The 27,232-nt window shown below is 39.3% G+C and overlaps 1 protein-coding gene across 1 annotated transcript in view; it reads right to left on the bottom strand.

Moving 5' to 3' along the window:
• The window catches only part of ARHGAP42 (Rho GTPase activating protein 42), a 250,570-nt gene that overhangs the window by 174,045 nt on the left and 49,293 nt on the right, over positions 1-27,232 (bottom strand). The window contains exon 2 of the mRNA XM_081098747.1: positions 12,611-12,706. Within this exon, the coding sequence (XP_080954873.1) occupies positions 12,611-12,706 (96 nt within the window). The remainder of the gene's footprint in view (positions 1-12,610; positions 12,707-27,232) is intronic.

The raw sequence follows: 27,232 nt of genomic DNA, 5'->3' as shown, positions 1-27,232 counted from the left end.
TAGCCCCAATTCACTATTCTAAATTTACCTCCTGCGAATTTCTACAAGGGACTTTATCTGCATCTCGAAACTTAACATGTGTCAAATCCTAACTCATAATTCTGTTTCAGTACTCAGGCCACATATAAACGGATAAATGGGCTCCTGACACCATGTTCCTAGTAACTCAAGTGATGGATTATCCTTCCTTCCATGCCCCTACTCACCAACTTCTGCAGATCTCTCTCCTCTATCCTTCTAGATTTACGTAAGAATATCACTTCATCTCGGCTATACTATTACAGTAGCCTAGTTATTGGTTGCCCAGCTTCTATGACTTTAACTCACCATATGTACTAAAGGTCGAAATTAAGAAAAAGAGGGGGGCACCTTTGATTATGTCATTATCCAACTCAAAAACCTTGAATCATTAAATAAAAACCAAACTCCATATTATAAGCGATTCGGGATCTCCATCATAGGGCCATAGTTACCTTTCTAAGTATCTTAGCCTGAGATGCTACTATTTCTAATCTCTAGCTTAGCACTTTGAAACTAGTAGAAGTTCTTATAGCTTCCCATTTCCATGCCTTTTCTTTACCTACATTTCCTAAGCTGTTTCTTGTCTAACCATTAGGACTCAGCACGAATAACCCCCTCTATGAGAGCATCTTCTAATGTTCCCAGAAGGAAGTTCCTTCTCCAGCATTGGTGTTCTCACGGCATTTTTGGTCTTACCACACTATAGCACTCAGCACATTCTCCTTCGTATTACAGTGATTGTACCATAAAGCTCCTTTATTACTCCCTTGTATTTTTTAAGCCTAATAAGGATATAAGAAGACTTTACTCATGTTTGCATGTTCTAAATTACCCATAAAGTTCTTTGTACTCAGAAGATATTCATTATTGGTAGAAAATTCTAGAGACTCCAAAGTCTATATCAGCATGAACTAAGTCACACCTTATACTAGTATTTGACTTTAACATGAAAAACTGATTTTTTTTTCATCCCTGGGAGATTTGTGCAGCACCTACACAGGCCCATTAATACCATCTCTCATAATCAGGGTACATATCAACTTTTTCTACATAAACCAAAACCTTTTTGCAGGCTGTGAAAAAATAATGTGGCCATAAATGGCCTCCCCAATTGTGTCTACCTCGGTGTATACCACAAGTATATTGTTTAGAGTAGTGGTTTCTCACAAGCTGCATTAGACACCAATAATATCCATGAAATTACAAGCTACTAAGGTCTCAACCCAGGGGATTCCACCTTAGTTCAGGTCTGAGGGTGGGCCCAGGAATCATATTTTTAAGGTTCCCACACTTGATTCTGATGGTAGGCAGTTTGGGAGGGAAAAGGGAAGGGACGCATGCTTTGTGTAAGGAATTAAGAATTCAAACTACATTTAAATAGAAAACAGTATGTATTTTTAAAATATATTTGTATTTATTTCAGAGAGGAAGAGGGAGAGAGAGGTAGAAAGATCAATGATGAGAGGCAATCATTGATCAGCTGCCTCCTGCACACCCCCCACTGGGAATTGAGCCTGCAACCTGGGCATGTGCCCTGACCGGGAATCACACTGTGATCTTCTGGTTCACAGGTCAATGCTAAACCACTGAGTCACACTAGCCAGGCAGAAAACAGTATGTATTTTAATAAAATTCGAAAGGATCATCTCTACCTCCTTGCTTGAAAGTCATCTGTACTTTCAATGGCAGAAGTAGTACGCTTGACCCTTGTGGTAATGAAGGAAACAATATATTATCTGAGTCCCAAGAATCAAGAATAACCCTTAAGTTCTCTCTACAGCCCTCAACAACTATCCTGAATTTTATCTCTGACAGAGAAATTACTTGGAATTAGCCTTTTTTTCTCCCAGGCACATATTCCTAGATAACTATCCAAGGCACGCTCCTCTTTTTCTTTTTGTTAAGGCCTATTATTCAACTCGTGTTTCTTTCCAACTTCTCCCTCTATATTCTGGCCTCCCATCCCATAGTCTCTCTTCATTGCTCATATGCTGGTCCTTTCCTTTGGCCGATAAACTTTCCATTAACCCCTGGGTGTCCATGTCCTGCGTCCTAGCTCACTTATTTCAGACACAGTTTGCAGGACTATTGCCTTTCTGGTCCAAACATTTTATGTCAAAAGTGAAACTGTACTTTTATTATTTCATTCACATTTAAAAATGTTCTCTCTTAGTTCATAAAAGATGTGGTGATGAAGGCAATCTCTAACTCACTCTGAACTGGCAAACATTTCCGCGCTGTAATTCGTCACACACACTGATGCCAGAATAAACCTTCAATCAAAAGCCTCGAGCGTCTCTGGAGAGAATGCGCATAAAACTTTACACTACATGGCAAAGCCCTCTATGCTTATGCTCTGGGTCTCAATCTTTGTACTCCAGCTAAGAGGATATTACACATTAGCTTTCTTCGATATTGCACAAATCAAGACAATGAATGTTCAAGTCAGATTAAATATGCCCACGGAAGGGAAGAAGTGCAATGGTCTGGAGCAAAGGGAAGCAGTGGTTAAATACAGAACCGGAGAAATGCTTCAACATCCTAAAGACTTCAGTAAAAAAATCTAGGGTTATTACAGCCAGCAGGCCTCATAAGCACTGACTATTTTCATGCCTTTTGTACCAAATGGTTTCAATACAGAAAAAGAATCAATGTTTACATGGTCATGTAAATTTGATTAATTACACAGGGAATAAAGGATAAATCAGGGTTCCAATTATAAGCACTTTGCAGTAATACCACTATCTTAAAATGATATATCTGTATATGAAAGAAATACTGAACAAAAATTTTTAAATGTCCCTTCTTTTTGTATCTCTATAAACATTTATCACAACCTAACTTAACATATAATAAATTTAAATTTATTTAACTCCTCGAACAAATGCAAACCCATTAGGATGGAGATTTTTTTTTTTTCTGTCTTGCACACTGATGTGTCAGTACCCAAAATGGTTTCTGACAAACCACAGGTACTTGATACAGGTTTATTGCATGAATGAACGAGTAAGCTCCCAGTTCAGAACCAAGGAGCTAGGTAAACGGGGTTCTCCTACTGGTGTGACTTTAGAAAATCGATTCACCTGTGTCCAAAGCAAAATGACAGTGAGCTCCCAGGTTCTCCAAGGTCTCTTCTCTTCAGATACTAAGCGGAAGTAGCACTTTCTAAAAATTCTAAAGAAATAAAACAAAAAAACCCCAATAACCTGAGCTACTCCTCATCCCCACCTGTACACAAAGTATGAGAATTATCCCAGAAGAAATGCAGCTCTCAACTAACAAGATATAAACTCCACGCCAATGGTAAAAACACTTTCACTGTGACATAATACCACCTTCAAAAGCTATTTTCAAAGCAGATGCTGAATTTATGTGATCTTCCACATGGGTGAGAAATTGTGCTAAGCTAACAAAGACATTACCAACAAAAGTTCAAACCATGCACCTAACACCACACAGGCCACCACTTCACCTTTTTGGTGTCTGATGCTGACCAAGAGGCAATGAAAACATGTTCCTGTTACTATGCCAAAACTTATGACAACAATGTCAAGAGTATGTCATGGCTTAGGCTTGAAATTACAAGCCAATCACAAGAGTCCAGTTTTACTGAGGCCATTCTATTCATACATCCAATAAAAGAGATGTATTCCAACTGTGGTTCTGTTGTTCAATGCAAGTGCATTAAAACCAACACAGGTATCCATAGGTTACATTATACTACCCATTAGGATACCCATGCCCCATTTTCTCCTGAGCACAAACACAAAGAAATAGCCAAGTAAGACATTTTAAGAAAAGCTCATCTGGAGCAGCGTTCTTAAGTCTTCCATGAGACAGTCAGATTAACCTTTTCAAAATGCAAATACAATGTCACTACTCTGATTAATGCCCAGCAATGTCTTCTCATTGCCTTTAAAGTTAAAACTCCACATCCCTAACTTGGCCTACTAGGTCTTGTGTACCTGCTCACACATGCCATTTGCCCTTGGCTTTCTCCTTGCCTCCTCAAAGCCTGCATTCATCCCTTCCCTATGTCTGGAATGTTCGTATTCCCTCTTCACGGACCACTTCTCCATGACCAAATTAAACAACCCCTTCTGCAGAGTGGCCTTCCCTCATCTTCCCACTCACACACCTAGGCCTGGTCTACCTTGAACGTTTATGTATCTTAAGGAGCTTTGTTTCTATATAAAGGTTCCCTAGATTTATGCAACAACTATTTACTAAGCCTCTGCTACAAGTAAAGCTCTAAAGCAGTGGTTCTCAACCTTCTGGCACTTTAAATACAGTTCCTCATGTTGTGGTGACCCCCAACCATAAAATTATTTTCGTTGCTACTTCATAACTGTAATATTGCTACTGTTATGAATCGTAATGTAAATATCTGATATGCAGGATGGTCTTAGGCGACCCCTGTGAAAGGGTCATTCGACCGCCAAAGGGGTTGTGACCCACAGATTGAGAACCGCTGCTCGAAAGTATTATGCAGGAATAGAAATGGGAGTAAACTTTCTAACCTCAAAGAGCATAAAATCTGTTGAGAGAGATAAGAGACTGAGTTCTCTATGAAAAAGACCAAACTATTTTTTGTTCACCAGAACAAATCGCAAAATAAATAAATGGGTTTCAGGGGATTATTGTATGTTAGTAAGTTAAGACAGTTTTTTTCTTTGAGACGTGTGGCTAGTGGCATAAGATTCATATTGCTTTTCAGAGCCGGAAATGAAAAAATCTAAGCCTTTGGACTTCAAAATAAATCAAGTTATGTTCTTTAAAATACAGAGCAAATATAATAAAACATCTCGTAAGTGGCATGTTGTTTTAGAGAAGAACTCCACCTGAAATACACAACTTCCCCAGCTGTTCCAATCCTCAGTTGTGGGTGGTTTCTGTGTGGGTGCAAAAATAAGGGTGGTAAAGAAATGGAAAACAATATTTCAATTGTCCAACTGAGAGTCATTAAAAATAAAACATGCTTCCTCTACAGAGTTCAAAAGAAAATGTTATTTGTATAAACAACCTCAGCATTTGGAAGGTTCCACTTCAAGAGGACTTCCTGACTTATATAACCGACATTTAAGTGGGTTGTTACGAGGGATCTGTAATAACTGATGGATTTTCTTTTGATTCAGCCTGTGAGAAGGTAATATGTTCCCTAGAATTTAATAAAAAATCACAGGTCTCTTTTTGAAGACTTCAGTTGTGGTTAATAATGGTAATTGTTTCTGGGTTGCAAACTTTTCCCCCCAAAAAAATGCCTAAGAAGAGCTCCATGGCCAGGCTCCATCTAATGTAGTGGTTCTCAACCTTCCTAATGCCACGACCCTTTAATACAGTTCCTCATGTTGTGGTGACTTCCAACCACAAAATTATTTTCGTTGCTATTTCATAACTGTAATTTTGCTACTGTTATGAATCGTAATGTAAATATCTGACATGCAGGATGTATTTAGGCAACCCCTGTGAAAAGGTCATTTGAACCCCAAAGGGGTCTCGACCCACAGGTTGAGAACCGCTGATCTAATGCATCACAATAGCATTAGACAACGATTAGTAGTAATTGATATGGATGAGTATGTGTAGCTCATAACTAAATTTTGAAGAAAATCTTTACAGAAGCTTTTAATAATTTAATAGCTTAGTAGTTGATAGTTGAATTTTATTAGTTTAAATTGAATAAAACAGGTTCTTTTTTAGCTAAATTCACTTATGATTTTTTAAGTATATTTCCTATTATAAATATACCAGTTATTTTTTTAACCTATACTATAAATCCCTCAAAAACACACAAAGCAAACTGCCATACTTCCTGTCCTAGACTATATTCCTAATTTATAACTTGGAAAACTGGATCAAACAACACCTTTCCATTGTACCTGGCAGATGCATCCTCAAAGTGAATGGAATTATGTGGCATAAGATTTCGAATTTTCCCACAGTAATTTCTCTAACACAGAAAATGAAGGAAAATTTACCAACCACTCCCTTAAAAAATATCTTCCACTCACATCCTCTGAGCAAGCATCCCTGATCACTCCAGGCTTCTGTCAATACCCCAAGATGATTTCCGGCTCAGGGTGAAGTCCCTTTACGACTGTATCACACTAATGCACACCCAGCCTCAGAGAGGTGATCAACGACAAATATTTGCAGCTGGGCAAAGCTCTACTAGCTCAAAAACAAACAATAAAGGCCCTGTGACTTAAAATGTAACTATTTAAAATTTGTCTCCTGTAGTGTCACCTTTCAAGATATTCTCCTAAAGACAGGACAGAAAAAGAATCCAAAATGTATGGCACATTCCAGATAATGCAGTAGTATTGAAAATGTGAACTGGGTTTGACTTTCCATCAATCTGCACACATACAATTTGTACATAGATTTCCATATAAAAGTGGTGGTGGGGGTTCTGTTTTTTTGGGTTTTTTTGTTAATCCTCACTCGAGAATATTTTTTTCCATTGATTTTAGGGAAAGTGGAAGGGAAGGAGGGAGGGAAAGGGAGAAAAAAAGAGAGAAAAAGAGGCATCAATTGGTTGCCTCCAACATGTGCTCAACTACAAATGTGCCCTTGACTAGGGGGCCTCACAGAGCAGCAACACCAGCCAAGGCATAAAAGTGTTTTTTAGGATGTACCATGCTCATCATTTTAAGAACTCTTAAGTACCAATCATCAGTATTTCTATATCTGCACATCTGTATTGAAACAGAGCAAATACCTGAACAAGAATACATTAGTTATGTCAAAAATACCTGGGCCAGTTGTTGGCAAACTCATTAGTCAACAGAGCCAAATATCAACAGTACAACGATTGAAAATTTCTTTTGAGAGCCAAATTTTTTAAACTTAAATTATATAGGTAGGTACATTATTATTAACTTAATTAGGGTACTCCTAAGGCTTAGGAAGAGCCACACTCAAGGGGCCAAAGAGCTGCATGTGGCTCGCGAGCCGCAGTTTGCTGACCATGGAGTCCTGGGCAATTATTACAAAACATATTTTAATTTAAATTACCTAACTGATGGCCTCATTTCTCTACTCAGTGTTGGGAGCCATAACCTTAGTTGACAAGTGGTTGTATGTTGTCTGTCTCTACCACAGGAATTTTCTGTTTAGGTGTGTCTGAAGGAATGAAGTCCCCACCTAAAATATTTACTAGCAAACTGACTCTCCTTCTTGGTAAATGTTTAATCTCTTAAGTGCAAGGTTCACATTGTCCAAGACTTACATAGAATTAACACAGGTTACTACACAAGCTGTTTACACACAATTGCAGCTGGACTTTCCAATGGTCTCTAAGATTACATAGAATGAGCAAGCTTTGCCTCTTATCAGTGACTAATACTAGTATTCTTATGGGTACCAGTTCAGCTTGACTAAGAATATCTGGTATTTTTAAAATCCAGACCTATTTTAAAGCTTAAAGTGACTTCAAGTTATAGGCACTAAATACAGGAACAAAACACAGTAACTTCCATACCTCACCTTTGGTGTAGACATAAATCCTGAAGTAATATACTAAGATTTACAGCTTTTTATTATCCTATACTCTCATGTGTTAAATTAACTTAGCAAAACAACCTGTCTCCTATGCTGATTCACAGTAATATCTTTGAGCGTCTATTTGTTTAAATGAACCAGGGTAAACTGTTTTCAAAGGAACAGTATTTTATATTGTGTGGCGATAGCCTTTTATTTCTTACTAGTAAGGTTTTCAGGCACTGACTCACTTTGGCAATTGATGTCCATGTAGGTACATGTACCAGGACTGAAGCAGTGAGTACTGTCTTTCTGCATTTACATAGATATTACTGTGCAACTATAGTTAAAGTACGGTACATTTTGTATCTAGTCTGTCCACATAATTATTTGAGGAGGACTGAATCTTTACTACTTTATAATCCCTCCCCTCCCCTCCACCACAAATTTCCAAGCCCCAACTGTCCAGCTGCTCAACTCCTAACCTACTCCTAACGTAGTGTCTGTACTCAGTTCAAAACACTAAAGCAGTACAAAAAGTGGGCCGTCAGAGCAGCCGAGGGAAGTGAAGTTGGATGGACTCAATAGGCTGCTTCCCACCAGGCCAGCTCTGCGGTGGGCAGATACAAGGGCGCCATCAAAAGCTCACCTGCAGCTCATTCATCCTTAGAAAAGGGAGAAGCCATGACCTCTGGCTGCTCTTGAATGGGAAGGGAGATGCTAAAAGGAGAGTGTGTGATGCTGCCCTGCTTGGGACTTTAATTCTGGAAACAACTAACCTGCTCTCTGAGCCACAGGAATTCTCCACTGCGTCCCAGACCACTATTCCCATTTTGCTTCCTCCCATGCCAACACCGTCTCACTGATACCAAAACAAACAAACCAAAAAGCCAGCAAGCACAGGCCAAAGAGGTGGGAGCAGGAGGGGGCAGCTGAAGAGCGGGGCCAATTTACAGGCCAGACACAGCCCTACCAGTCTAAAAAAATGTCCTGCAACAGCTTCACTAATTAGGTAATCATACTGATATAGAAACAGCACCTTCTTCTACTTACTTTGTTCAAAATCTGTTTCCCACCCTATTCCCCTGTAAGCACATGGAAAGCAGACATCTTACTCACCTTCCTAATGCCCTCCCATCCATTCCCACCACCATAACTTACAGAAAGTCTGCAAACGTCTTGATTGTATGTGTTATTTTGCTACTGACATTGCTCAATTACAAAAAATGAGCGTTTCTGGTAAGTCATCAGATTTAGTGGTTACGTCCTTGGTTAAGTCTCAAGACTACTCTGGCGGGGAGGGCTGTGGCTAGTACAAAAAGCTAAGAGTCACAGCTGCCCCTACTTCATTCCTCTCTTATTAAATCAGAGAAATAAAGAAGCTGAAACCCGGGCTTCCACAGGCTACTTTAAAGACAACTGATGCTCTGCCCTTTCCCATGTAGAACTGAGCATGACCAAGGGGGTAAGGGCGGTTCTGGCACTCCACCCACACCAGCCTTACCGATTAGTCCCCGAGATGCATTCCTGGATGCCTGTCCTTGGTACATAAGCCCTCATGTTAGGGGTGATTCCCGGAAGTCTACTCTTTCTTTATTCTATACATCGTTACTTTTAACTGTTCAGACTGGGCTTGGGGCTCAGGATAAAAAGCGTTAGATGGAGAGGCTATGAGAACATATTTATATTTTTACATTAGTTGTTTCAGAAATAATTTAAGTTTATAAATATTTTTATTCTAAGTTAGGTTTTCCTAATAAAACATCGGTGTTTAAGTCAGATTCTCTGTAATAGGAGCTAAAAAAGTCTCCTGATATGAAAGTAGCAAACAATATTACACCTACTCCTATATAGTACTCACCTTGGTCTAACTCCGCAAAGCCCTCCAAGCATTAGAATTAAATGTAGTATTCATTGCGTATAATAAGCCTTTACCTACTGATCAATTCACACCTTTCAAATCTAACCTGCAAGAGCCACAACATCCCGTTAGCCAAAGTGGAAAGAGACACACAGATCAATGTTGAGATATCAAATCTACCACAACTTGAGGAAATCACTTGACATCGGCCAGGAAGGTCACATGGCAGTGACTGAAAACCTACCTCTGCAGTCACTAGTGTGCCTTCAAGAAGGTGTTTTAAGTAAGAAGCACAATGGAAATTAAAAGAAATGTTTACTGCTAATAACAAGAAAAAGACCAACTAGAGTCAGCGTGAATGTACTCAAGAGACTTCATAAATTCAGGTATATGAATCTGATGGAATATTTTAAAGCTATGAAATTATTAAAAATTATATCTATAAAAACTCAGAAGTAATTACTATAATCCTCTTTAAAAAGAAAAAAAAATTATATATATATAATTTCTAATTATATATATATATAATGCTATTAAAAAGCATACACATAAGCAAAAAAATTAAATTTTATAAGGAAAGTTGTCATTTATTAAACAATTTAACAGAGGGGCTACTATGAGTCAGGCCCTAGGTCAGGTGCTAAAGCTAAAATTTTTTTTGTTCTTTCTCTAAAAAAATAAATAAAAAAAGAGATCTGAACTCTCTGCCTTCTTGGAATTTATAGGTATCATTTCTAAGTCAAAATAATTGTAGTTATGCAAGTATAGGGGTATTGTTTTTTTTCTACATACTAATGCTAATATGTTAATATTTTAGTAATATAATAGGTTTTTTTCTGGTGAAGTGTATGTTACAACGCCTGCACTGGGGGATAGACATTTATGACCAGTGTCAAGAAGTGGCGCATGAAATGACAACTATTGTTCCACATCGCGGTGGAGTATGATCACTGATGTCCTTTGCCTCTGGGTCCTCTCCCTTCTTCCTAGAGGCTCCTGAGTACCCCTCAGCCAAGTGCGGGCATGGCTCAGCCACCTGTCTTTAGAGACATGAGAGCAGAAGAAGCCATCAGATTCCAAGAGCCCAGCCACCTCCACACCCTCTCAGGTAACTACCACTCAGCTAAGAAAGTGAGTGCCTGGCACAGCTCCTCTGAAAGACGGCCAACGTGACCGTGACCGCCCCACATTCAGGGAGGGCTTGTCTACAGACTCTGCACTCTGCCCAGTGACTTCTCCGGGAGAAACTCTCATGAATGTAAGCAGCTAAAGTCACACAATGAATCAGACACTCAATCAGCCGATCTTCTCCGGAAAGCCTTTCTTTTGCGGAGATAACATTGCCCTGTCCTTGGGTAGTTAGGTTGGGACTTGCTACTTAGGTTTAAAAAAATAATAAAAACATTTTATTTTAAAATGCATGGAGAGGGGAAAACTACAGAAGAAATGGCAGAGGAAAGAGAGGAATGTGACTGAGGAAAGGCATGTCAGGGATCATAAATCTCTGCTGCTCAACGTGTGGTCTAGGCACCGGCAGCGTCACTTCCAAGTCTGATGGAAATGCAGACCCACACACCCAACCTGAGACCTTCTGAAGCAGAATCTGCATTTAATAAGATCTCCCAGTGTTTTATACACACATAAAAGCTGGGAAGTCGCTGTTCCAGATACTAGTAATATCCTATTTGTATACCTGGAAGATGAGTACACCTAGTATTATTCTCTGAAGCGAACACACATTGTATCCAGTCTTCTGACGATGTGGCCATGTCTCTAATCTACAAATGGACCCCACGTCTACAAACTGACAAGTAGGGCTTGTTAAAATGCGGGAGAAAGAATTCGGCATAAATCTGATCTCCAAACAGTAAACTCAGATACAGAAAAAAATTCAGAGATCACATAACCGAACCTATTCACTTTGTGAGAAATGAAGCCATGTGATTCAGGAAGGGGCATGCCTTCCCCAGGGCGAGAGTGCTAAATTACTGTGGCAAAACTGGATTAGGGCTCAAGCCTCCTAATCCCCAGTAATGCTCTGTGTTCTGTAATAATACTAGTGTAATACATTATGACTGATTCTTTCCCCTATATAAACAAATACTCATGCTAAAAGAGAAAACTGTATTAAGTTAAAAAAGAAATATTTAAACCAGTACCCTGTATATTTAATAAGAGACACCCAATATGTATTAGTTTGAATGAACGACTTTGAGGCAGAGACAAACATTGTTGTCCACATCTTCTCCAAGGGCAGAGCTGAATTATAGAATGATTAAGTAATTTCCTTATGGAAGAAACCACAGAGCTCAGTTTTAAAACAATGTATAATACTGTTGGGGAGTAAGTTTCTCCTTGATCCTGTCCGCTGCGCCCACTGTTGGAGTACTCACTCCTTGAATCCTGCTCCACTATGCCAACTGTTGGGCCTCAGTTCCCCTGCCAGGAACTGGACCTCCTTGGACACTAGGTATTGGACGGAGAAGACATAAGAAGTCGTAGGCGTATAAGAGAGTGTTTATTGCAGTCCAGGTAGCCATTGCTACTAAGGAGCCATTAGACAAAGCAGTCCAGTAAAGCAAGGACTGCTAATATAGCAGCCCTCCTAGTAAAACAGCCTCACATAACAGCAGCCTCTCGCCGGCTGGTCAGTAACACACTTTTTACGAGCTTAGACAAAAGAAGCTTCTTGCCAAATAGTGACATCAATTCTGGGTTATAGAAGGGGACGCTTGCTCAGTGTATCCAATGAAACTGCTGCGTCCTTGCACCTGCCTGTGGCCACTTGGCCTCGAACATCCTGATATGGATTCCCACGCTCAGACTGGCCTTGAATATCTGGTGTACACTAACTCATTAGGGTTCCCCAAAATTGCCCTTTACCTCTATCAAAGTCAGAATATTTTACATGTTTAATATTTGAGTGTGTGAATCTGTTTGATTTCAATTAAGTCAGAATCATAAGTAGGACTTTTAAAATTATTATTTAGGAAATTGAAGGGGGGGGCTTTGGAGGGGAGGAGATAAGGGAAGAGATTAACCAAAGAACACATATACATATATGCATAATCAATGGACACAGACAATAGTGTGGTGAAGGCCTAGGGTGGGGCAGGGGCTAGGAGGAGGGGGACACAGTGGGGGGGAGAAGAGAATTGGGGGACATCTATAATACTGTCAACAATAAAATGAAACAAAAATTTAGAAAAGTTATTACTTAGGATATTGAGGAACAGTAGTACTCACCAATACTAATTTCGTCATCTGTTTCAGCATCACCAATACATTCAAATTGAAAGTCTTGCAATGACTGGGAAAATTTCTGTACTGCCATAGACAGATCTGTAATTAAAAGTTTAAAAGTCGTAAGTTGAAGGTACCATGGAATACTCATTTCCACACATAACTTTGTTGTTAATACTATATTAACCAGAGCCTTTTAAAATACCAGCTTGACAAATGCAAGCAGAATTTAAAGAGACTACTAAAGAAATATTTTAGGAACTGATCTGCTCTGCTCAAAGGGGATCTGCCCCTTTAAGAAAGTTTTGGTGTCAGGCATGTATTATCTGGAGGCCAACTTCCCAAAGCCTTTATCAAAGAATTACCACTCATTCCCTATAAATGGGGCATTTATTTATTAAATAAATAAATACAGAAATAAATAATGCTACTGAGGTTGCTGATGAGGGAAAAAAAAAAAAAGGCAGCCGATCTTTGATTAGAAAGGGGCATTGATGTTATTCTACACAGACTGTGAAGCATGTAGGGAATATATTTTTACCAATAAACTACTGGTTTTGATCTTCTTCTAAGGTGAAAGGTCACCTGAAAGGTTGTTTACAAATAATCTTGTGATTTACAGGAGACCTCCAACTAAACATACTCTTTAATCTGACTTCCAGCTGAACAGAGTCCAGAGTGTGACTATATCCAGAAGAGGAATTATTCTTTATTCCTGAAGAGAATAAAGAAAAGTCCAGAATAATGAGAAGTAAATCCCTCGGAGGAAAAGCCTGGGATGCAACCTAACAGACTGAATAGGAACGCAGCCTCGGGAGCCAGGCTGCCTGGGTTGAAATCCAAGTCCCACCACTGACATGACCTTGGACAAGTTATGGAACGCCTATGGGCCTGTTTCTCATCTGTAAAAAGTGAATGGCAACGGTACAGCCACCTCACAGAGTTGTTTTAAGGATTAAGTTAATATTTGCAAAAGGTTTAGAATAGAGCCTGGCACTTAAGCACTGTTTAAATTTGTTAAATAAAATTTAAAATAAATCAATCTGACAGTGCAGCATCACAGAAGCCTTAAAGGTCCCACCTCTGAAGTTTGCACCAGTAGGAAAACATTTCTCAGAAATTCACTCTACACTTCATTGAATGGTTCAAGTCCGATACCTGAACCCTCACATTTAATTCATCACTATGGCCTGACAAAGACTCTCTCTTTGCCAATCTTCAGTCAGGCTCCTCTGAGCCCTCTTCCTGACTAGGCCTCTACTTGGCTCCCCTTCCTCGAGGGGCCTACCTACTTAGCCCTGTTTTAACAAGAATCTTGCCAAGTCAATTTAGAGAGAACCCGCAGCCTGGATATCTGATATCTGATCAAATTCTTCATCTCCCACCTTCGATGAATAAGTTCTTGGCCTGCCTTCACCAAGAATCCTCCTGACCTTGATACCTCCTCTTAGTAATTTTCCACCCACAACCACGCCCCCCCCCCCGCCCCGCCCTCAACCTGCTCAAGTTGAACCTGTTGTCTCTCCCCTATTGTGACACTTGGTATCTATAACAGTCCTGAATAAAGTCTTTCTTACCCTTTTAACAAGCGTCAGAATTTCTTTTTTCTTTAAGAGAACAATTATGGCCCCATGGCTCCCCATGGCCCCATGACTTACTATGGTAATCCACCAATCATGAAACTCCGAGCCTAAGTGCCTATCAAAGTAAGCACTCACACACGAATAGGGCTCCAAATATGAAGGTCACTTTCGGTGCCACTGTGATCTAAGAACTCACCAACACTCTCACACCACGAACAATTCTGAAGATGAGGCCTCGAGTCTCAGAGAAGCTTTTAAAAAACAACAACACATATAAGCACTCACACAAGAGACGGGGTTTTTTGTTTTCGTTTTTTAAACCTTGTTTGAGAAAATAAATCATGCTCTGGGAAGAGGATGCCACTTGTAGATTAACACCTCTTTCCACAAGAGGGGTCAAATTTTGGGACCAGCTCACATTCTCCTTGAGAGAGATTCTATTTAAGAGATTAGAAAAGTCTATTAACCTAAGAATGGCTCTGCTTCCGACTTTCAGGGAGAAAGATGAAGAGAGAGCCTCCGAAGTGAATTATCAGTCAAGGAGAAAAACAAAGGCTTCATCAGAACTAGACTTCACCAATTAGCTGTGAAGCCTTGAACAATCACTCATCCTTCCTGAGACCCATTTTTCTTATCTATACAACAGAGAATTAATACTTAGCCCAGGGGGTTGTTATAAAGACTAAATGAGGATGTGCCTGGTACTCATGAGGCAACTCAACAAATGGCTTCCATTATTATCATTCAAATCCAGCCCATAAAAGTGGAAATGTTAACTGGCCTTCCAGAGAGAAGGGCACTGTACAAACACATGCATTTATCTGACAGTGCACACCTCTGGCTAAGGGTAGAGAACTCATAACACCTATATCAGATGTTCTGAGAAGACAAAGAAAGAAAGCAGACTTGTAGGATAACTTTAAGCCAAGCTGTATGTGGGTACTCTCCCAAGACTTGGGAAAAGCATCTATAATAATAAAAGCGTAATATTCTAATTAGATCAGACAGCCGGACAACCTTCCAGACGATCTTCTGGACGAAGCTGGGACTGCAAGGGCCGAGCGCCTTTTACAAATTTCGTGCATCGGGCCTCTAGTTCTATATAACAGTATAAAGGCCTTATGCTAAACTGGATTTGAAGTCACAGATACAATTCCTACACATCAGACTTGAGAAGGGGGAGGGAGTTACATGAGTAGATCAGGACGCTTAGGAACCCCGTAGCAGATATTCTTCTCTCTCTCCTCCTCCTCCCCACAGGCTCCTCTGAATTTCCCTTTACGCTTTGTCCTAGGGAAGTCTTAACTAACAAACCCCAATGACTGCCCATTTCATCCTAGACCAGGGGTGGGCAACCTTTTTGTAAGTGCATGCCAAAACCAGCAAAATCTCTGACTCAAAATTCTTCTGCATGCCAACCCTAATTTTTTGAGAACATGTTACGCCTACTTGGTATCTCTTAAGGTGTACATATGTGAAGAAGCTTGAAGAAATAATAAAATTCATTTGAGCGACAAAAACACAGTATATGATGATGAAAAATACATTTATTTTTTAATGTATACATGTTCACTGATAGTCCGACAGAAAACTTTATGACTCCGTTTGATATTATCAGAGGGACTTTTGCTGCTGCATCACTGATGACAGAGATTTTACATCAGGTTTATATTTCGTGACCTTCAGAGATATGCACGAGCTACTACTTTCATCCATCAGGCTACTCCTACTACAAGACTTAACCAAGTTCATCACTGAGGACAAAGATTCAGAAGCGTATGTGAATGAAACCAAAACACTGGTTAGATCTAGGAAGGCAGGGAGAGTTAAGGCAGAGGCATAGAAATTGCTCTTCCCCTCTCTCGTCAATCCATGTCTATGGTCTTTAAGATAACTTGTTATGTAAAATTATTTATTCATCTAAGATGCACCTACACTGAATTTATCTGAAAAATAAAAAAATCGATATTAAGAAAAAAATGTAAATGGAAGATTATAAGAGAGGGTTTCATGTGCCAGCAAAAGTTACTGGCGTGCCATGTTTGGCACGCGTGCCAGGGGTTGCCCACCCCTGTCCTAGACTGTTCTTTGCTTCTCATGGCCTTGTTCCTTGACTAAGAAAAGCAAGCTGCTTTGTCCTTTCACAGAGATCTCATAACATCTGAGAATGCAGTAGTAATTCCCATCCCCAAACAAGAACACAGTAGCCCCTTTGTGAGCGATCCTTGTCAATATAGCCAAGTGAGTGAGAGGATGTGCACTAGTGGTAGATTACCCAGGTTAGCTTCCTGCTTCTACCAATCAGTGGCATGACTGTGGGCAAGTGTCATAACCTCTCTGTACTTCGGTGTCCTCATCCGTTCAGGGGAACAGAACCCACCTCTCCGGGTTATTATGAGAGGGAAATAAATGAGTTAATAGATGAAGCATTTAGAATGGTTATTTCCATGTCGAACATATCAGAAAAAAAAGGGTAAGGTAAAATTTCAGAAATGAAGATGGCAGATATTAGACCTTAGATAAATGGCTTCAAGGGGTTCAGTGCTCAAGAAAATAGTCTAGTGGTAGCAGTTTCTAATTCTCTCTTGGTGCCCTGCAATCATGTTGTAACAGAGACAATCTGATTAGTCAATATTTCTATGTAAGAGGTGAGTGTCTACTTCCATCCTGGATGGAATCAAGAATGCATGAATGATCCCTTCACAGTCCTTTCAAAAGCATAATGAGAAAGGATTCCATAAGAAAATATGGTTCTCAACTAGTTCAGATGATAATTCCAAAAACAAAAGGAAAGTTCAAAATACAATTTATTTTCAACTTCAAAGTATTTTCTTTCTTGATTTACCTTTAATTTTTCTCATTTTCTAAAGAAAAAAAACAGCAAAACAAATTTGATGAGATGAAAAATATTATCAAGGTAAAGAACTTAAGATATTTTCTGGCAGTAATAGTGACCAAGCTGCAAAATGAGGGATCCAGGTCATGCTTTTAATCTTGGCTCTATCTCTTACTGTGTGCAGTTCAGAACTGGAAAACCAACACCTTTTGTTGGCTTAAAAACCACATGAAGCAACTATTTCCTAAATCTAAGTTTCTAAGCAATGATCAGATGTACAAAATCAATGTACTGGTTCTCAAACCATTTAAATAAAATTGAACCACATGTGATTATATAGACCCTGAATTTAAAACTTAAATTTTTAAAGTTTGTTGTTGGATAGTAAAGTATCAAATTGTGTAATGATAGAATCAACATTTTATCTTAAATGCAAAATGAAAGATCAAGTGAATAAATCATTACAAGCAAGAAATCTAGTTTAAGTAAATATGTCTCTTTCTCCCGATTTCTACACAATTATTAGAAATTGAGGACAAACAAGAGAAATATCCCAGTCAGAACCACCACGACCCCATTCTATGGTGAAGGTAAAGGAATAATATTTACTAGCGAGCAAGATTGTACATAGTAAAGATGCTACAAGTACCACTCACACTACATCCTTCGTATTTGCCTAATCTGCAATGTAAGCATAAGATGTCTTCATATGTATTCATATTATAACTTGGAAAAAATTAAACTGGGCTTTTGTCTGCAATGTTTTTATATCAAAGGGTTAACCTGTAGCACACATGTTTATATGATGCTAATGAAACACTAAAACCATTTCATTAAAGAAATACAAAGCAGTAAATTTTAATTATAGCTCTTCTTATACATAGACTTAAGAGCTGGAGTCTATCTGTTATGTTAGAATTGCGAATAGGGTTACTTTTACAATGTGAGCTATGGAAGTGAGCTATATTTATGTCAGAACAAGTACAACCAGCCAGTCCACTGGTATAAGGCAGTCCTTCTTGAAATCTCGTTGCTCTGGGATTAGATTTAAGCAAGACTCACAGAGACTTCGTGTAGAATTATCATCTTCACACTACCATGGAGAAGGTAGACAGTACAAAGCAATGGAAATTCAAAGTAAAAACAGGATATAACCTTTCCTCAAAAAAGACAGAACCCAATAGGGACATGAACCATGTAAATAAATACTATAATCAACTGATAAAGTCACCACTAGAGGTTAATAACACCATCACCACAGACAGTACTTACTATGTGCCTGCTACTTTTCCATCCACTTCATGTAAATTAAACCATTAACAGTCACAACAGCCACACAAATTAGGTATCATCACTTCCATTTTACAGATGAAGAAACTGAGGCACAGAGGTTAAGTAACTTCACCAAGGCTGCACAAGCTAGTAAACAATAGAGCCAGAATTTCAACCCAGGGAACCTGGCTCCAGAATCCCCACTGAACCACACTACACAGAGACAGCAAATAAAGACACAATCAGATCTGCTTGAGTGCACAGGGGAAGGCTTCTCAAAGGAATTCATGAAAATGGGACTTGAAAGAGGTGACAATGCACTAGACAAAGCCACATTAAGAAACTATCCAGAATCTTCAAAAAGGCATATCCTACAGATCCAACCACATCTACCAAGACTCACTCCTAGCTGGGCTACTGGTTATTACCACAAACAAGCCATCCAGTCTCTTGTACCTCTGTTTACATTGTTATTCCACCTTCTTGAGTTATACTCTTTTCCCATGCTCTCTTTCAAGATCTCTCTCACGACTCTATTTCCTCTAAAAGCTGTCCTAATCTCCTTTACACTTCCCGCTATATGCTGTGACTTTTCTGCTGTGCTTTCTCTATTTTACCTTTCATCCAGTTATCCATAAATATGATTTACCCACCTTATTTAAAATAGTGTATTAAAGGAGACTGTACCCTATGTGAATACCGCCAATTATCCCACACCACCATATCTTATATACAACAGGAACTCAATTGTTGAAACCATGTCCTTCTGAAAGGTGGGCGAATATTCCAACCTTCCGGGTGCCTTTCACCTTCCCTTCTTCCCGAGTACACTCTTGTAAGCCCCTACTGTGGCTTTTTCAGCCCCTTGTAAAATATGGGTTATCCACTTTCCAAAACAATAATAATAATAGAGATGTTTTACTATTTACAAGAAGCTTTCATATACACTTACAATGGTAGCAATAGTGTTGGTAAGATGTTTTACCATTTCAAAATTATTAAATATTTTCTTAAATTCTCACACAAAGCTATCAGGGCTGAGCTCTGAAAACTTAAGTAACTTGCCTTGCCCAGAATCTAAGACCTGTACTCCAACCTGGACAGATCTTATGCTTCCCAAATTCTATGCTTTATAAAGCATACCATATTAATTCCCCAAAACCAATGGGCATTAAAACCAAGGAAGGTGTGACCTTTGGACAACGTCTACCTTATCCTTTACCTGTTGTATAAATTCTAAGATAGTAAGACTCCATTATTGGACTACTAGAGGCCTGGTGCATGAAATTTGTGCATGGGGGGGGGGTGGTCCCTCAGTCTGGCCTGCACCCTCTCCAATCTGTGACCCCTTGGGGGATGTCCAACTGCTGGTATAGGGATCGGGCCTAAACTGGCAGTAGGACATCCCTCTCACAATCCAGGACTGCTGGCTCCCAATCACTTGCTTGTCTGCCTGCCTGATTGCCCCTAATTGCTTCTGCCTGCCAGCCTGATCACTCCTAACCACTCCCCTGCCGACCTGATTGACACCTAACTGCTCCCCTGCCGGCCTGATCTCCCCCAACTGCCCTCCCCTGCTGGCCTATTTGCCCACAACTGCCCTCCCCTGCTAGCCATCTTCTGGTAGCCATCTTGTGACGACGTGAGGGCGGCCATCTTGTGGTGGCCATCTTGTGATGATGTTGCACATGACGCCACCTAGGCTTTCATTACATAGGATATTAGAGAGGTCTTGTTAGCATGCAATGAGCTAGGGCAAGCATATATTAAATGGTAATTACAAAACACCATGCCAAATGTCAAAGGAAATGCTTTCTAATCCCACAAAGTAGCTGAAAAATGTTCTAGGTATTAAGCTTCCTGAAGGTAAGTATATATTCTTCATCTCTCTTTGTCCTTAGTGCCCAATAGAAAGCAAACATATGAGGAAAGAGAAAAGACAAGAAATATATAAAAGAGCCATTTTAATCTAACTGCTAAAATTATTAATATTATGTAGGTTAAAGCATGAGGAGAGACTCTATTCTTGTTCTAACAGGCTTGGGAACTTAAATTTTTTGAACTTTCCAATCCTGCATGAATGCCTGGATGTATGTACACCTGACCTCCAGGGAACCTTCCAATTATTCCCTGAAGGGCTCACATGTACATCTATCTGACATCCACATCACTGGAACATGACCAGACCTCCTGATACCCATAATCCTGACTGCCTGACATCTGACTGATAACCATCTTGGACAATCTAGGGCTAAGAATGCAGAAATGATAATTCTCAAGAATGTACTTTTAACTATCAGAACTTATAACTTTTCTTTCTTCTTTGGAACATTCCTAGAATTTTGCCTAGCTGTGTTCCCAGTTTGCAAACTCCAAGACCCTTGAATTAAATCTCTGATCATTTATTTCTAGCAAAGCCTACAGACTCATTCTGAGTTCGTTCAACACACAAAAGAGATCAGAGGGACCAGAGAGAAAGAGAAAAGTATACATCAACTACCAAGGCCTTCATAATATAAGGATCCACTATAGATAAGTTACAGAAACGCTTATGGTACTGGGAACACACATGAGTATAACTGCAACCCTTAACTTAATAAAAAAATATATATACTGTACACAGCAAAATATGTCAAGGAATTACTAAATAAGCCGTGGATTTTTAGTTATGTTCTTAGAGTTCTCTAAGGGAACTACTAATGTCAGATTGCTAGATGGAGAAAAGTGAGATGAAAAGAATAGTGTGTGTGTAGCAAAGTGTAAGAAAAACACAGTAAAAAATACTTGTCAATAAAAATCATTTCTATAGCTCTGACTTGAACCAAGTTTTTAAATGCCCACTTTGTTATCTATTTTACATAAATGGCTACAAAATCATTGTTGTCCAATATTAACAATTAAAGAAGGGGTTTATAAAGAAGGCTCAGGACAAAGCTTGGTACTAGCAATCACTCAGTAAATGTATGTTGAGCTTAAGTGAAATTAATTGAGTGACTAGTAGGATTGAAAGAGTAAGGAATTCTCTTTCCTGAAAGGCCATGAGAAAAGCTGCCATGAAGCAATAGCTATAGCCACAGGAGGTCAAGGGAGACAATCAGCAGAGGCCAATGGTCCCAATGTTGTTCTTCCTGCCCCTGGAAATACAAAAAGCACAGACTATTCTAAGCCACCGAGTTAACTTGCTGTACTGTGGGTGGAACAACATGGTTGTTTTGTCTCTGTAAAGTTGGTAAAACAAATTAGCCTGGCTTACATGGCCTCATTAAGTTCTATACCAGATATGTATGCAGGGTCTTATCTCTGCATCCCGCTTTGCAGTGGATACACCACCCTTCTAGCAGGCAATATAAATCAAAGCATCTGTCTTTGGTGATAAACTAAAAGTCTTCCGTGATGAATGTGCTCAGATCTGGGAAGAAGTCCTTCTTTAGAATCAATCTTTATTTCATGTCATGGGCAAAGTGTGCACAAAAGTCAGACGTTTACATCAATCTAGGGACCACCACTTACTGCTAGAGCAAGAGCTTAACTTCTCTGAATCTCAGGTTCCTCGTGTAGTAAGGAAGATACTAATCCCTTGCAAGACTGTCATGAATATGACATGAAATTGGCTTAGCACGGTGTCTGGTACGGAACAGGAACTTGAAATACTGGTTCTCAACAAATGTTAACTATTAAACCACTATTTATTGTGATGGCAAATGCAGAATATGAAATATCTTGATTGTGAGTATTAACATATTTAATCTGTGCATTAAGTTACCATCTTCAGTGAAAATAGTGGCTGGCTTCTCATGAAGACCAAACAGTCTGCAATCCTATAAATGATATGTGTCTGGCAAGCAGTTCCAGGAGATTCTGGCCTAAAAACAACAAACAGGAACCAACACTTGGCCAGATTTTATCCACAGTTTCTATAAAGCTACAAATTCCATGAAAATTAAAAACAAAAAACAAAAAACCACAAAGACTTCACTATTGCTACAATCCAAGTTAAAAATAGAAAGTTCAAAGCATGAAATAAACTACCAGTCTTCCTACCCTGGGGAAAAAATTGCGGGGGAGGGGGGCAGTAAGGAAACAATAGCACAACACAGTTTCTCAGGATTCTCTTCCGGCCTCAGTAAGCATTCCTTTGCTGCCTCCCGTGAGATTTCTCTTCCTCACACTCTTTCCCAAGGGTTTGCCTTTAGCCACCTTGCTGTACTTCAATATTTGTTCTCTTTTAAATAGTATTATCGGTATCTATAGGTAGATAACTCCTAAGTGGTGGTTTCAGTTTGGGTGCTGGAATTTCCTAAAAATATCTCCTCGCCTTATTTTGATTTAACTAGAAAACAGTGTTACCCAACACGAAGGAGGACTTCGCAGTTTTCCTAAGCTTCCTGGCAACACAGGGATGGCCTGCCATGTTACCTGGGCGTCTGTTTTCCCTGCCCACCCAGGACCTCTTCCCCAGTCCAATCACTCATTTCCCACTGTTTGCCAGGAATCTACAACTTAGAGTCTTATTAACAGATTCGGTGACGGAAAGTGTTTTAGTCTTGTAGCCTCACTTCCAGCCCACTTTCCTCCGAACTACTTGAAGTCTACCCGAGCTGGCAACTCTGGAAGAGTAGTTGGTATTGCTCTATCTTTCATATCAGCCTAGTGCCAACTCTTAAAACTTACTTCCTTTTTCCATCATCAGCCCCTTCTGGGTATCATATACCAAATACATTTGCAGCTAAACCATAATTTGACTAGTTTACTAGTTTAATTTCCTTTTTAAAAAGTACCGCACTAAGTTGCTCCCTACTTGGCAATGTAATCATATCATCTTTCCCCTGTTCTTAAGGCATCTTTTTTTCCCAAACTGTTCTTTGCATCCTCGATATTCCAGTCAAACAAATCAAGCTAAACTTGAATTCTCTCAACATCCACTTTGTCACTCTCCATGTTGGACACAGCCCTTGTCTCTGCTGTGACCTTTTCGTGTCTTCCATTAAAGAAGGACCGCATACTCACAGCAGCACCGGAAGCTGTATCAGACCTTACAGGAGCCGCTGGCTGTACCTGAAGATGATGCATGTAGCTGCCTTTCGTCCTTTTAAGGGGCCTTTAAGCCCTGCCTCCCTAGATTAACTGACCTGAAATCCACCCTAAAAAAAAACCACCGGGGCATGTGCTGATTTTCAGATACCAAATACGGGGACAGCTTAACATGCACAGCAGTGGCCAGGGGTTCAGAAAGCCATGGGTTCTGTTAGTGTATCTTCCTGGTGCCACAACTTTTATTAGAAAATTGGGGGAAAGGAAGCTAAGAAGCTTGATACTGTTTTACATTTTTTAAATGCACGTATTGTGGGTAAAGCAGAATTCATACAAATTATCTTATATCTCATTCCTCCCATTGAGGCAGCCAGTTTGGGCCAAGCCATGGCCCCTCACTGATAGAAAATTTTGAGAAGTACTTCAGTACTATGATCTACCTCCTTTTTCAATGTCTGTTGACATACCCTACAATTTTTTATATTATTTTACTTACTTGTATCTAAGTGCCATGACACTCCTCGAACATGAAAGCCCGTGAAGGACAAAAAAACCTCTCCAGTCTTTATTGCATCCAGTATCGGACGCTGTCCATTAACAGGGCAGCAAGCAGGAATTAGAGGCTGTATTTAGGAAAAGTACACTAAGGCCTTTCCAGGACTAGCAAAGAGCAAGTAGAGATAAGAAGCCAGGTGGTTAGAGGCTGACTTGCCTCCAGCTACAAACGATGCTACGAGGAGCAAAGGAAAACCAGAGCCCGCCAACACACACCTAGCCATCTGGACATCAAATCAAATCGATGAGATCTAAGAGCCAGAGAGAATGGCTCTTTCCTTTCAGATCTTTTGCAATCTGGGCAAAAAGCAAAGACGAGGAAACTGACCAAAGCAGCCCAAATATTTCAGGTGCTGACCTAAAATCTCAGCATCGCTTTAGCAGAAACCCTACTCTATGATTCTGGTGGGCTAATTAAGTTTGAAGGGGAGAGCAGTTAGTTACCAGTTTTGTGTTGCTGTTTTTTTACTTCTGCAAACTTAAATCATTAGAGAAGAGAGCAAGTGAAGATTTTTATTTCTTTGCATCATTTTCTAATACAAAGAGGTCCCATTGAAATATAAGAGCAAGGATTTTGGTGTCAGACAATGATTTTGCTATGTGGACAAGTTAAGTTACATAAGCCCTTCAAGTTTCAATTTCCCTATCTGTAAAAAGAAGACCATATTAATATGCCTACTTCATACAATTGTGCTTACCACATGAAACCAGCATAGCACATAATGAGAGCAGGATAAACCATCGCATTGTAACTACTATTATTTTCAGAAGGAAATCATGCACTAGAAAGACATGTCATTCTTGGCTCTCAGTAACTAGACCTTCATTAAGCTTCCCTCCCTGTGCCTGCCAACCAACACTAAAGTGACAACAAACATCACTACAAGTCAACTGCCTCTCTTCCAAAAGGTAAGTTTACCATTTACTTAAGTGCATTTTCCCATCAGCTGTTTAGCAACATGCAACATTCAAGTTGCCTACAGCACTCATCTTGTCGCCAATGGTTGAGATATGAAAACTCTCAAGAATCATCTCAGTGGCTAGGTATCTGCATTCCAGCATTCCTTAAAACATTCCTCGATCCCATAATGAAATCCTTAACCAGCCAAAGAAACAAGCTTAGCAAGCTAAGATACATGAGCCTCCAAAGATTTTATAAGCACAATTTAAACAGAATGACAAGTTAAAATGCGAGCACAGCTTTGGCTGTGTTTATTGTGATAGCAATATTTGGGTTTTCACTGTTGTATTCTTTAGCCAACTACAAATGTATAGTGTCACTAGTGACATGGCTATCCATGACCACGATGGTTATTGCAAAGATTTTTTTCATATGACTAACATCCTCTTAAAGACTGGAAATGGTTTGTAATGGATAGTCACTGAAAGGCGAATACATAAGCCTCTGTCTTGGACGACAAGAGAAGCATGCTGGCACCATGCCTCGTTTTTCCGAAAAGAAACAGAAAAGAATAACATGGTAAAACGGTCGAGCCGGGGCTGCCAGGGAAGGAGGGGCACAGAGATCATTATTCTCCATTTACACAATGTTTTCTGTGAGTTGCTTTCAATAAACTTCTTATCCTACATGTTGACAAGAGTTCATTTTTCTGCTGTCCTGCCCCATTTTGAAACACTGAAACAATTTTTGAGATTTCAGGAAAACCACATTTTAACATTGTAGATTTCATTCCTGTATCTCCAAAGCCAACCCCTCACCCCATCTTTGAGTTATCACAATCGAGATGATGATTTTTAGTGAGATACACTTTATTACTTTTTGATTTAATTTTAATTCCAAGTGGTCTGTTTTTAATAACTTGACTTACTACGGCCATCTCACCACTTTAAATACACATGATGAGATTTTTCAAATCAAATTTATACCCCTGGCCTCACTGGAAGCCCCATAGGGCAGTGATGGCGAACCTATGACACGCATGTCAGAGGTGACACGTGAACTCATGTTTTTGGTTGATTTTTCTTTGTTAAATGGCATTTAAATATATAAAATAAATATCAAAAATATAAGTCTTTGTTTTACTATGGTTGCAAATATCAAAAAAAATGCTATATGTGACACGGCACCAGAATTAAGTTAGGGTTTTTCAAAATGCTGACACGCCGAGCTCAAAAGGTTCGCCATCACTGCCCTAGTGGGAACAGGACGAGTAGGTAATTATCTCCCTATTACAGATGAGGAAACTAAGGTTAAGTGACTATTCCCAGCAACAGAACCAGGGCTGGAATCCTAAGTTTCCACGTCCATCAACCTTCTTTCTATACCACTTTAAATAAATATTCCTCTTATACTTACAATTCTAACCTACTGGGCTTTAGCTCAGTAGTAAATAATTGTTTTTACCCTATCGTTCATAATCTTCCTTTCCTTATTTACCATTTTCTCACTTTAAAAATAAAATATTTCCTTTTTATGGATCTTATATCTCAATCATGTAACTATTTTAATTTCCTGTGTATTATATATTCACATGAATGGTCACTATAAAAATACATAAGTGGCTTTTAAGAAGATACGTATCTTATGATTAAAGGGTTATTTTTTTATTTGGGGGGTCACTGATTATATTCCTCAGAAAACAAAAATAAATCTCAATCTTCTATTCCAAAAATGAAAATTCATTCACATAAACGCCATGCTGCTTGAGCGCCAACGTGCATGTATTTCAGTGACCTCTACAGTCAGCAGCTGCCTGCTGTGCTTCTGAAAGGCTAAGGTTTTCATTTCACAGCCAGAACTGAGGAAATCCAACTGTGTCAACTCCTGCAACTAAGTCTGGCTCTAGAGCTTCCCACACTCTGGAAAGCGTGTTGTCTCTAATTATTTTATTGCTACAAATCATGGGACTTTTCATACAAATGATACACACCATTGATGCAAGGCTTTTATTCGACAGCATGTAGCCAGCCCATGATTAAGTCACCATTCAATTAAAACACTTAAAGTTTATGTGGTTTTCAGTACTCCCTATTTGGTATTTATGGTTTACTTCAAAACCTATTAATATTAGTTTCTCAACTAATAAATTTTTAATTGTAACTTTCATTTACCGTAGCCCAGACATTTTAAAATGCTAAATGGTAAGAAAGACCCCCCCTACCCAATTTTAGAGATATTAAAATATAAATACTGTACAACTTTGACTCCATGAAACTCCTTATATTTTATACTCCACTCATATTGAACAATGGCATCTTTTGGGACATCTGACATTGTCAAGGAAGAATTATCACTAATCTCAAGGAGCTAGTAACCGAATGAAACCAACAGCACACAATCCTCAGTCGCCTTTTCCTATCTTTGAATGCCACAGAAACCTAACACCA

Source organism: Myotis nattereri, assembly GCF_964212035.1.
Source record: "Myotis nattereri genome assembly, chromosome: 9".
In the NCBI taxonomy this organism is placed as follows: Eukaryota; Metazoa; Chordata; class Mammalia; order Chiroptera; family Vespertilionidae; genus Myotis; species Myotis nattereri.
The sequence above is the reverse complement of the archived record's forward strand: the minus strand, read 5'-3'. Positions and strand labels throughout refer to the sequence as shown.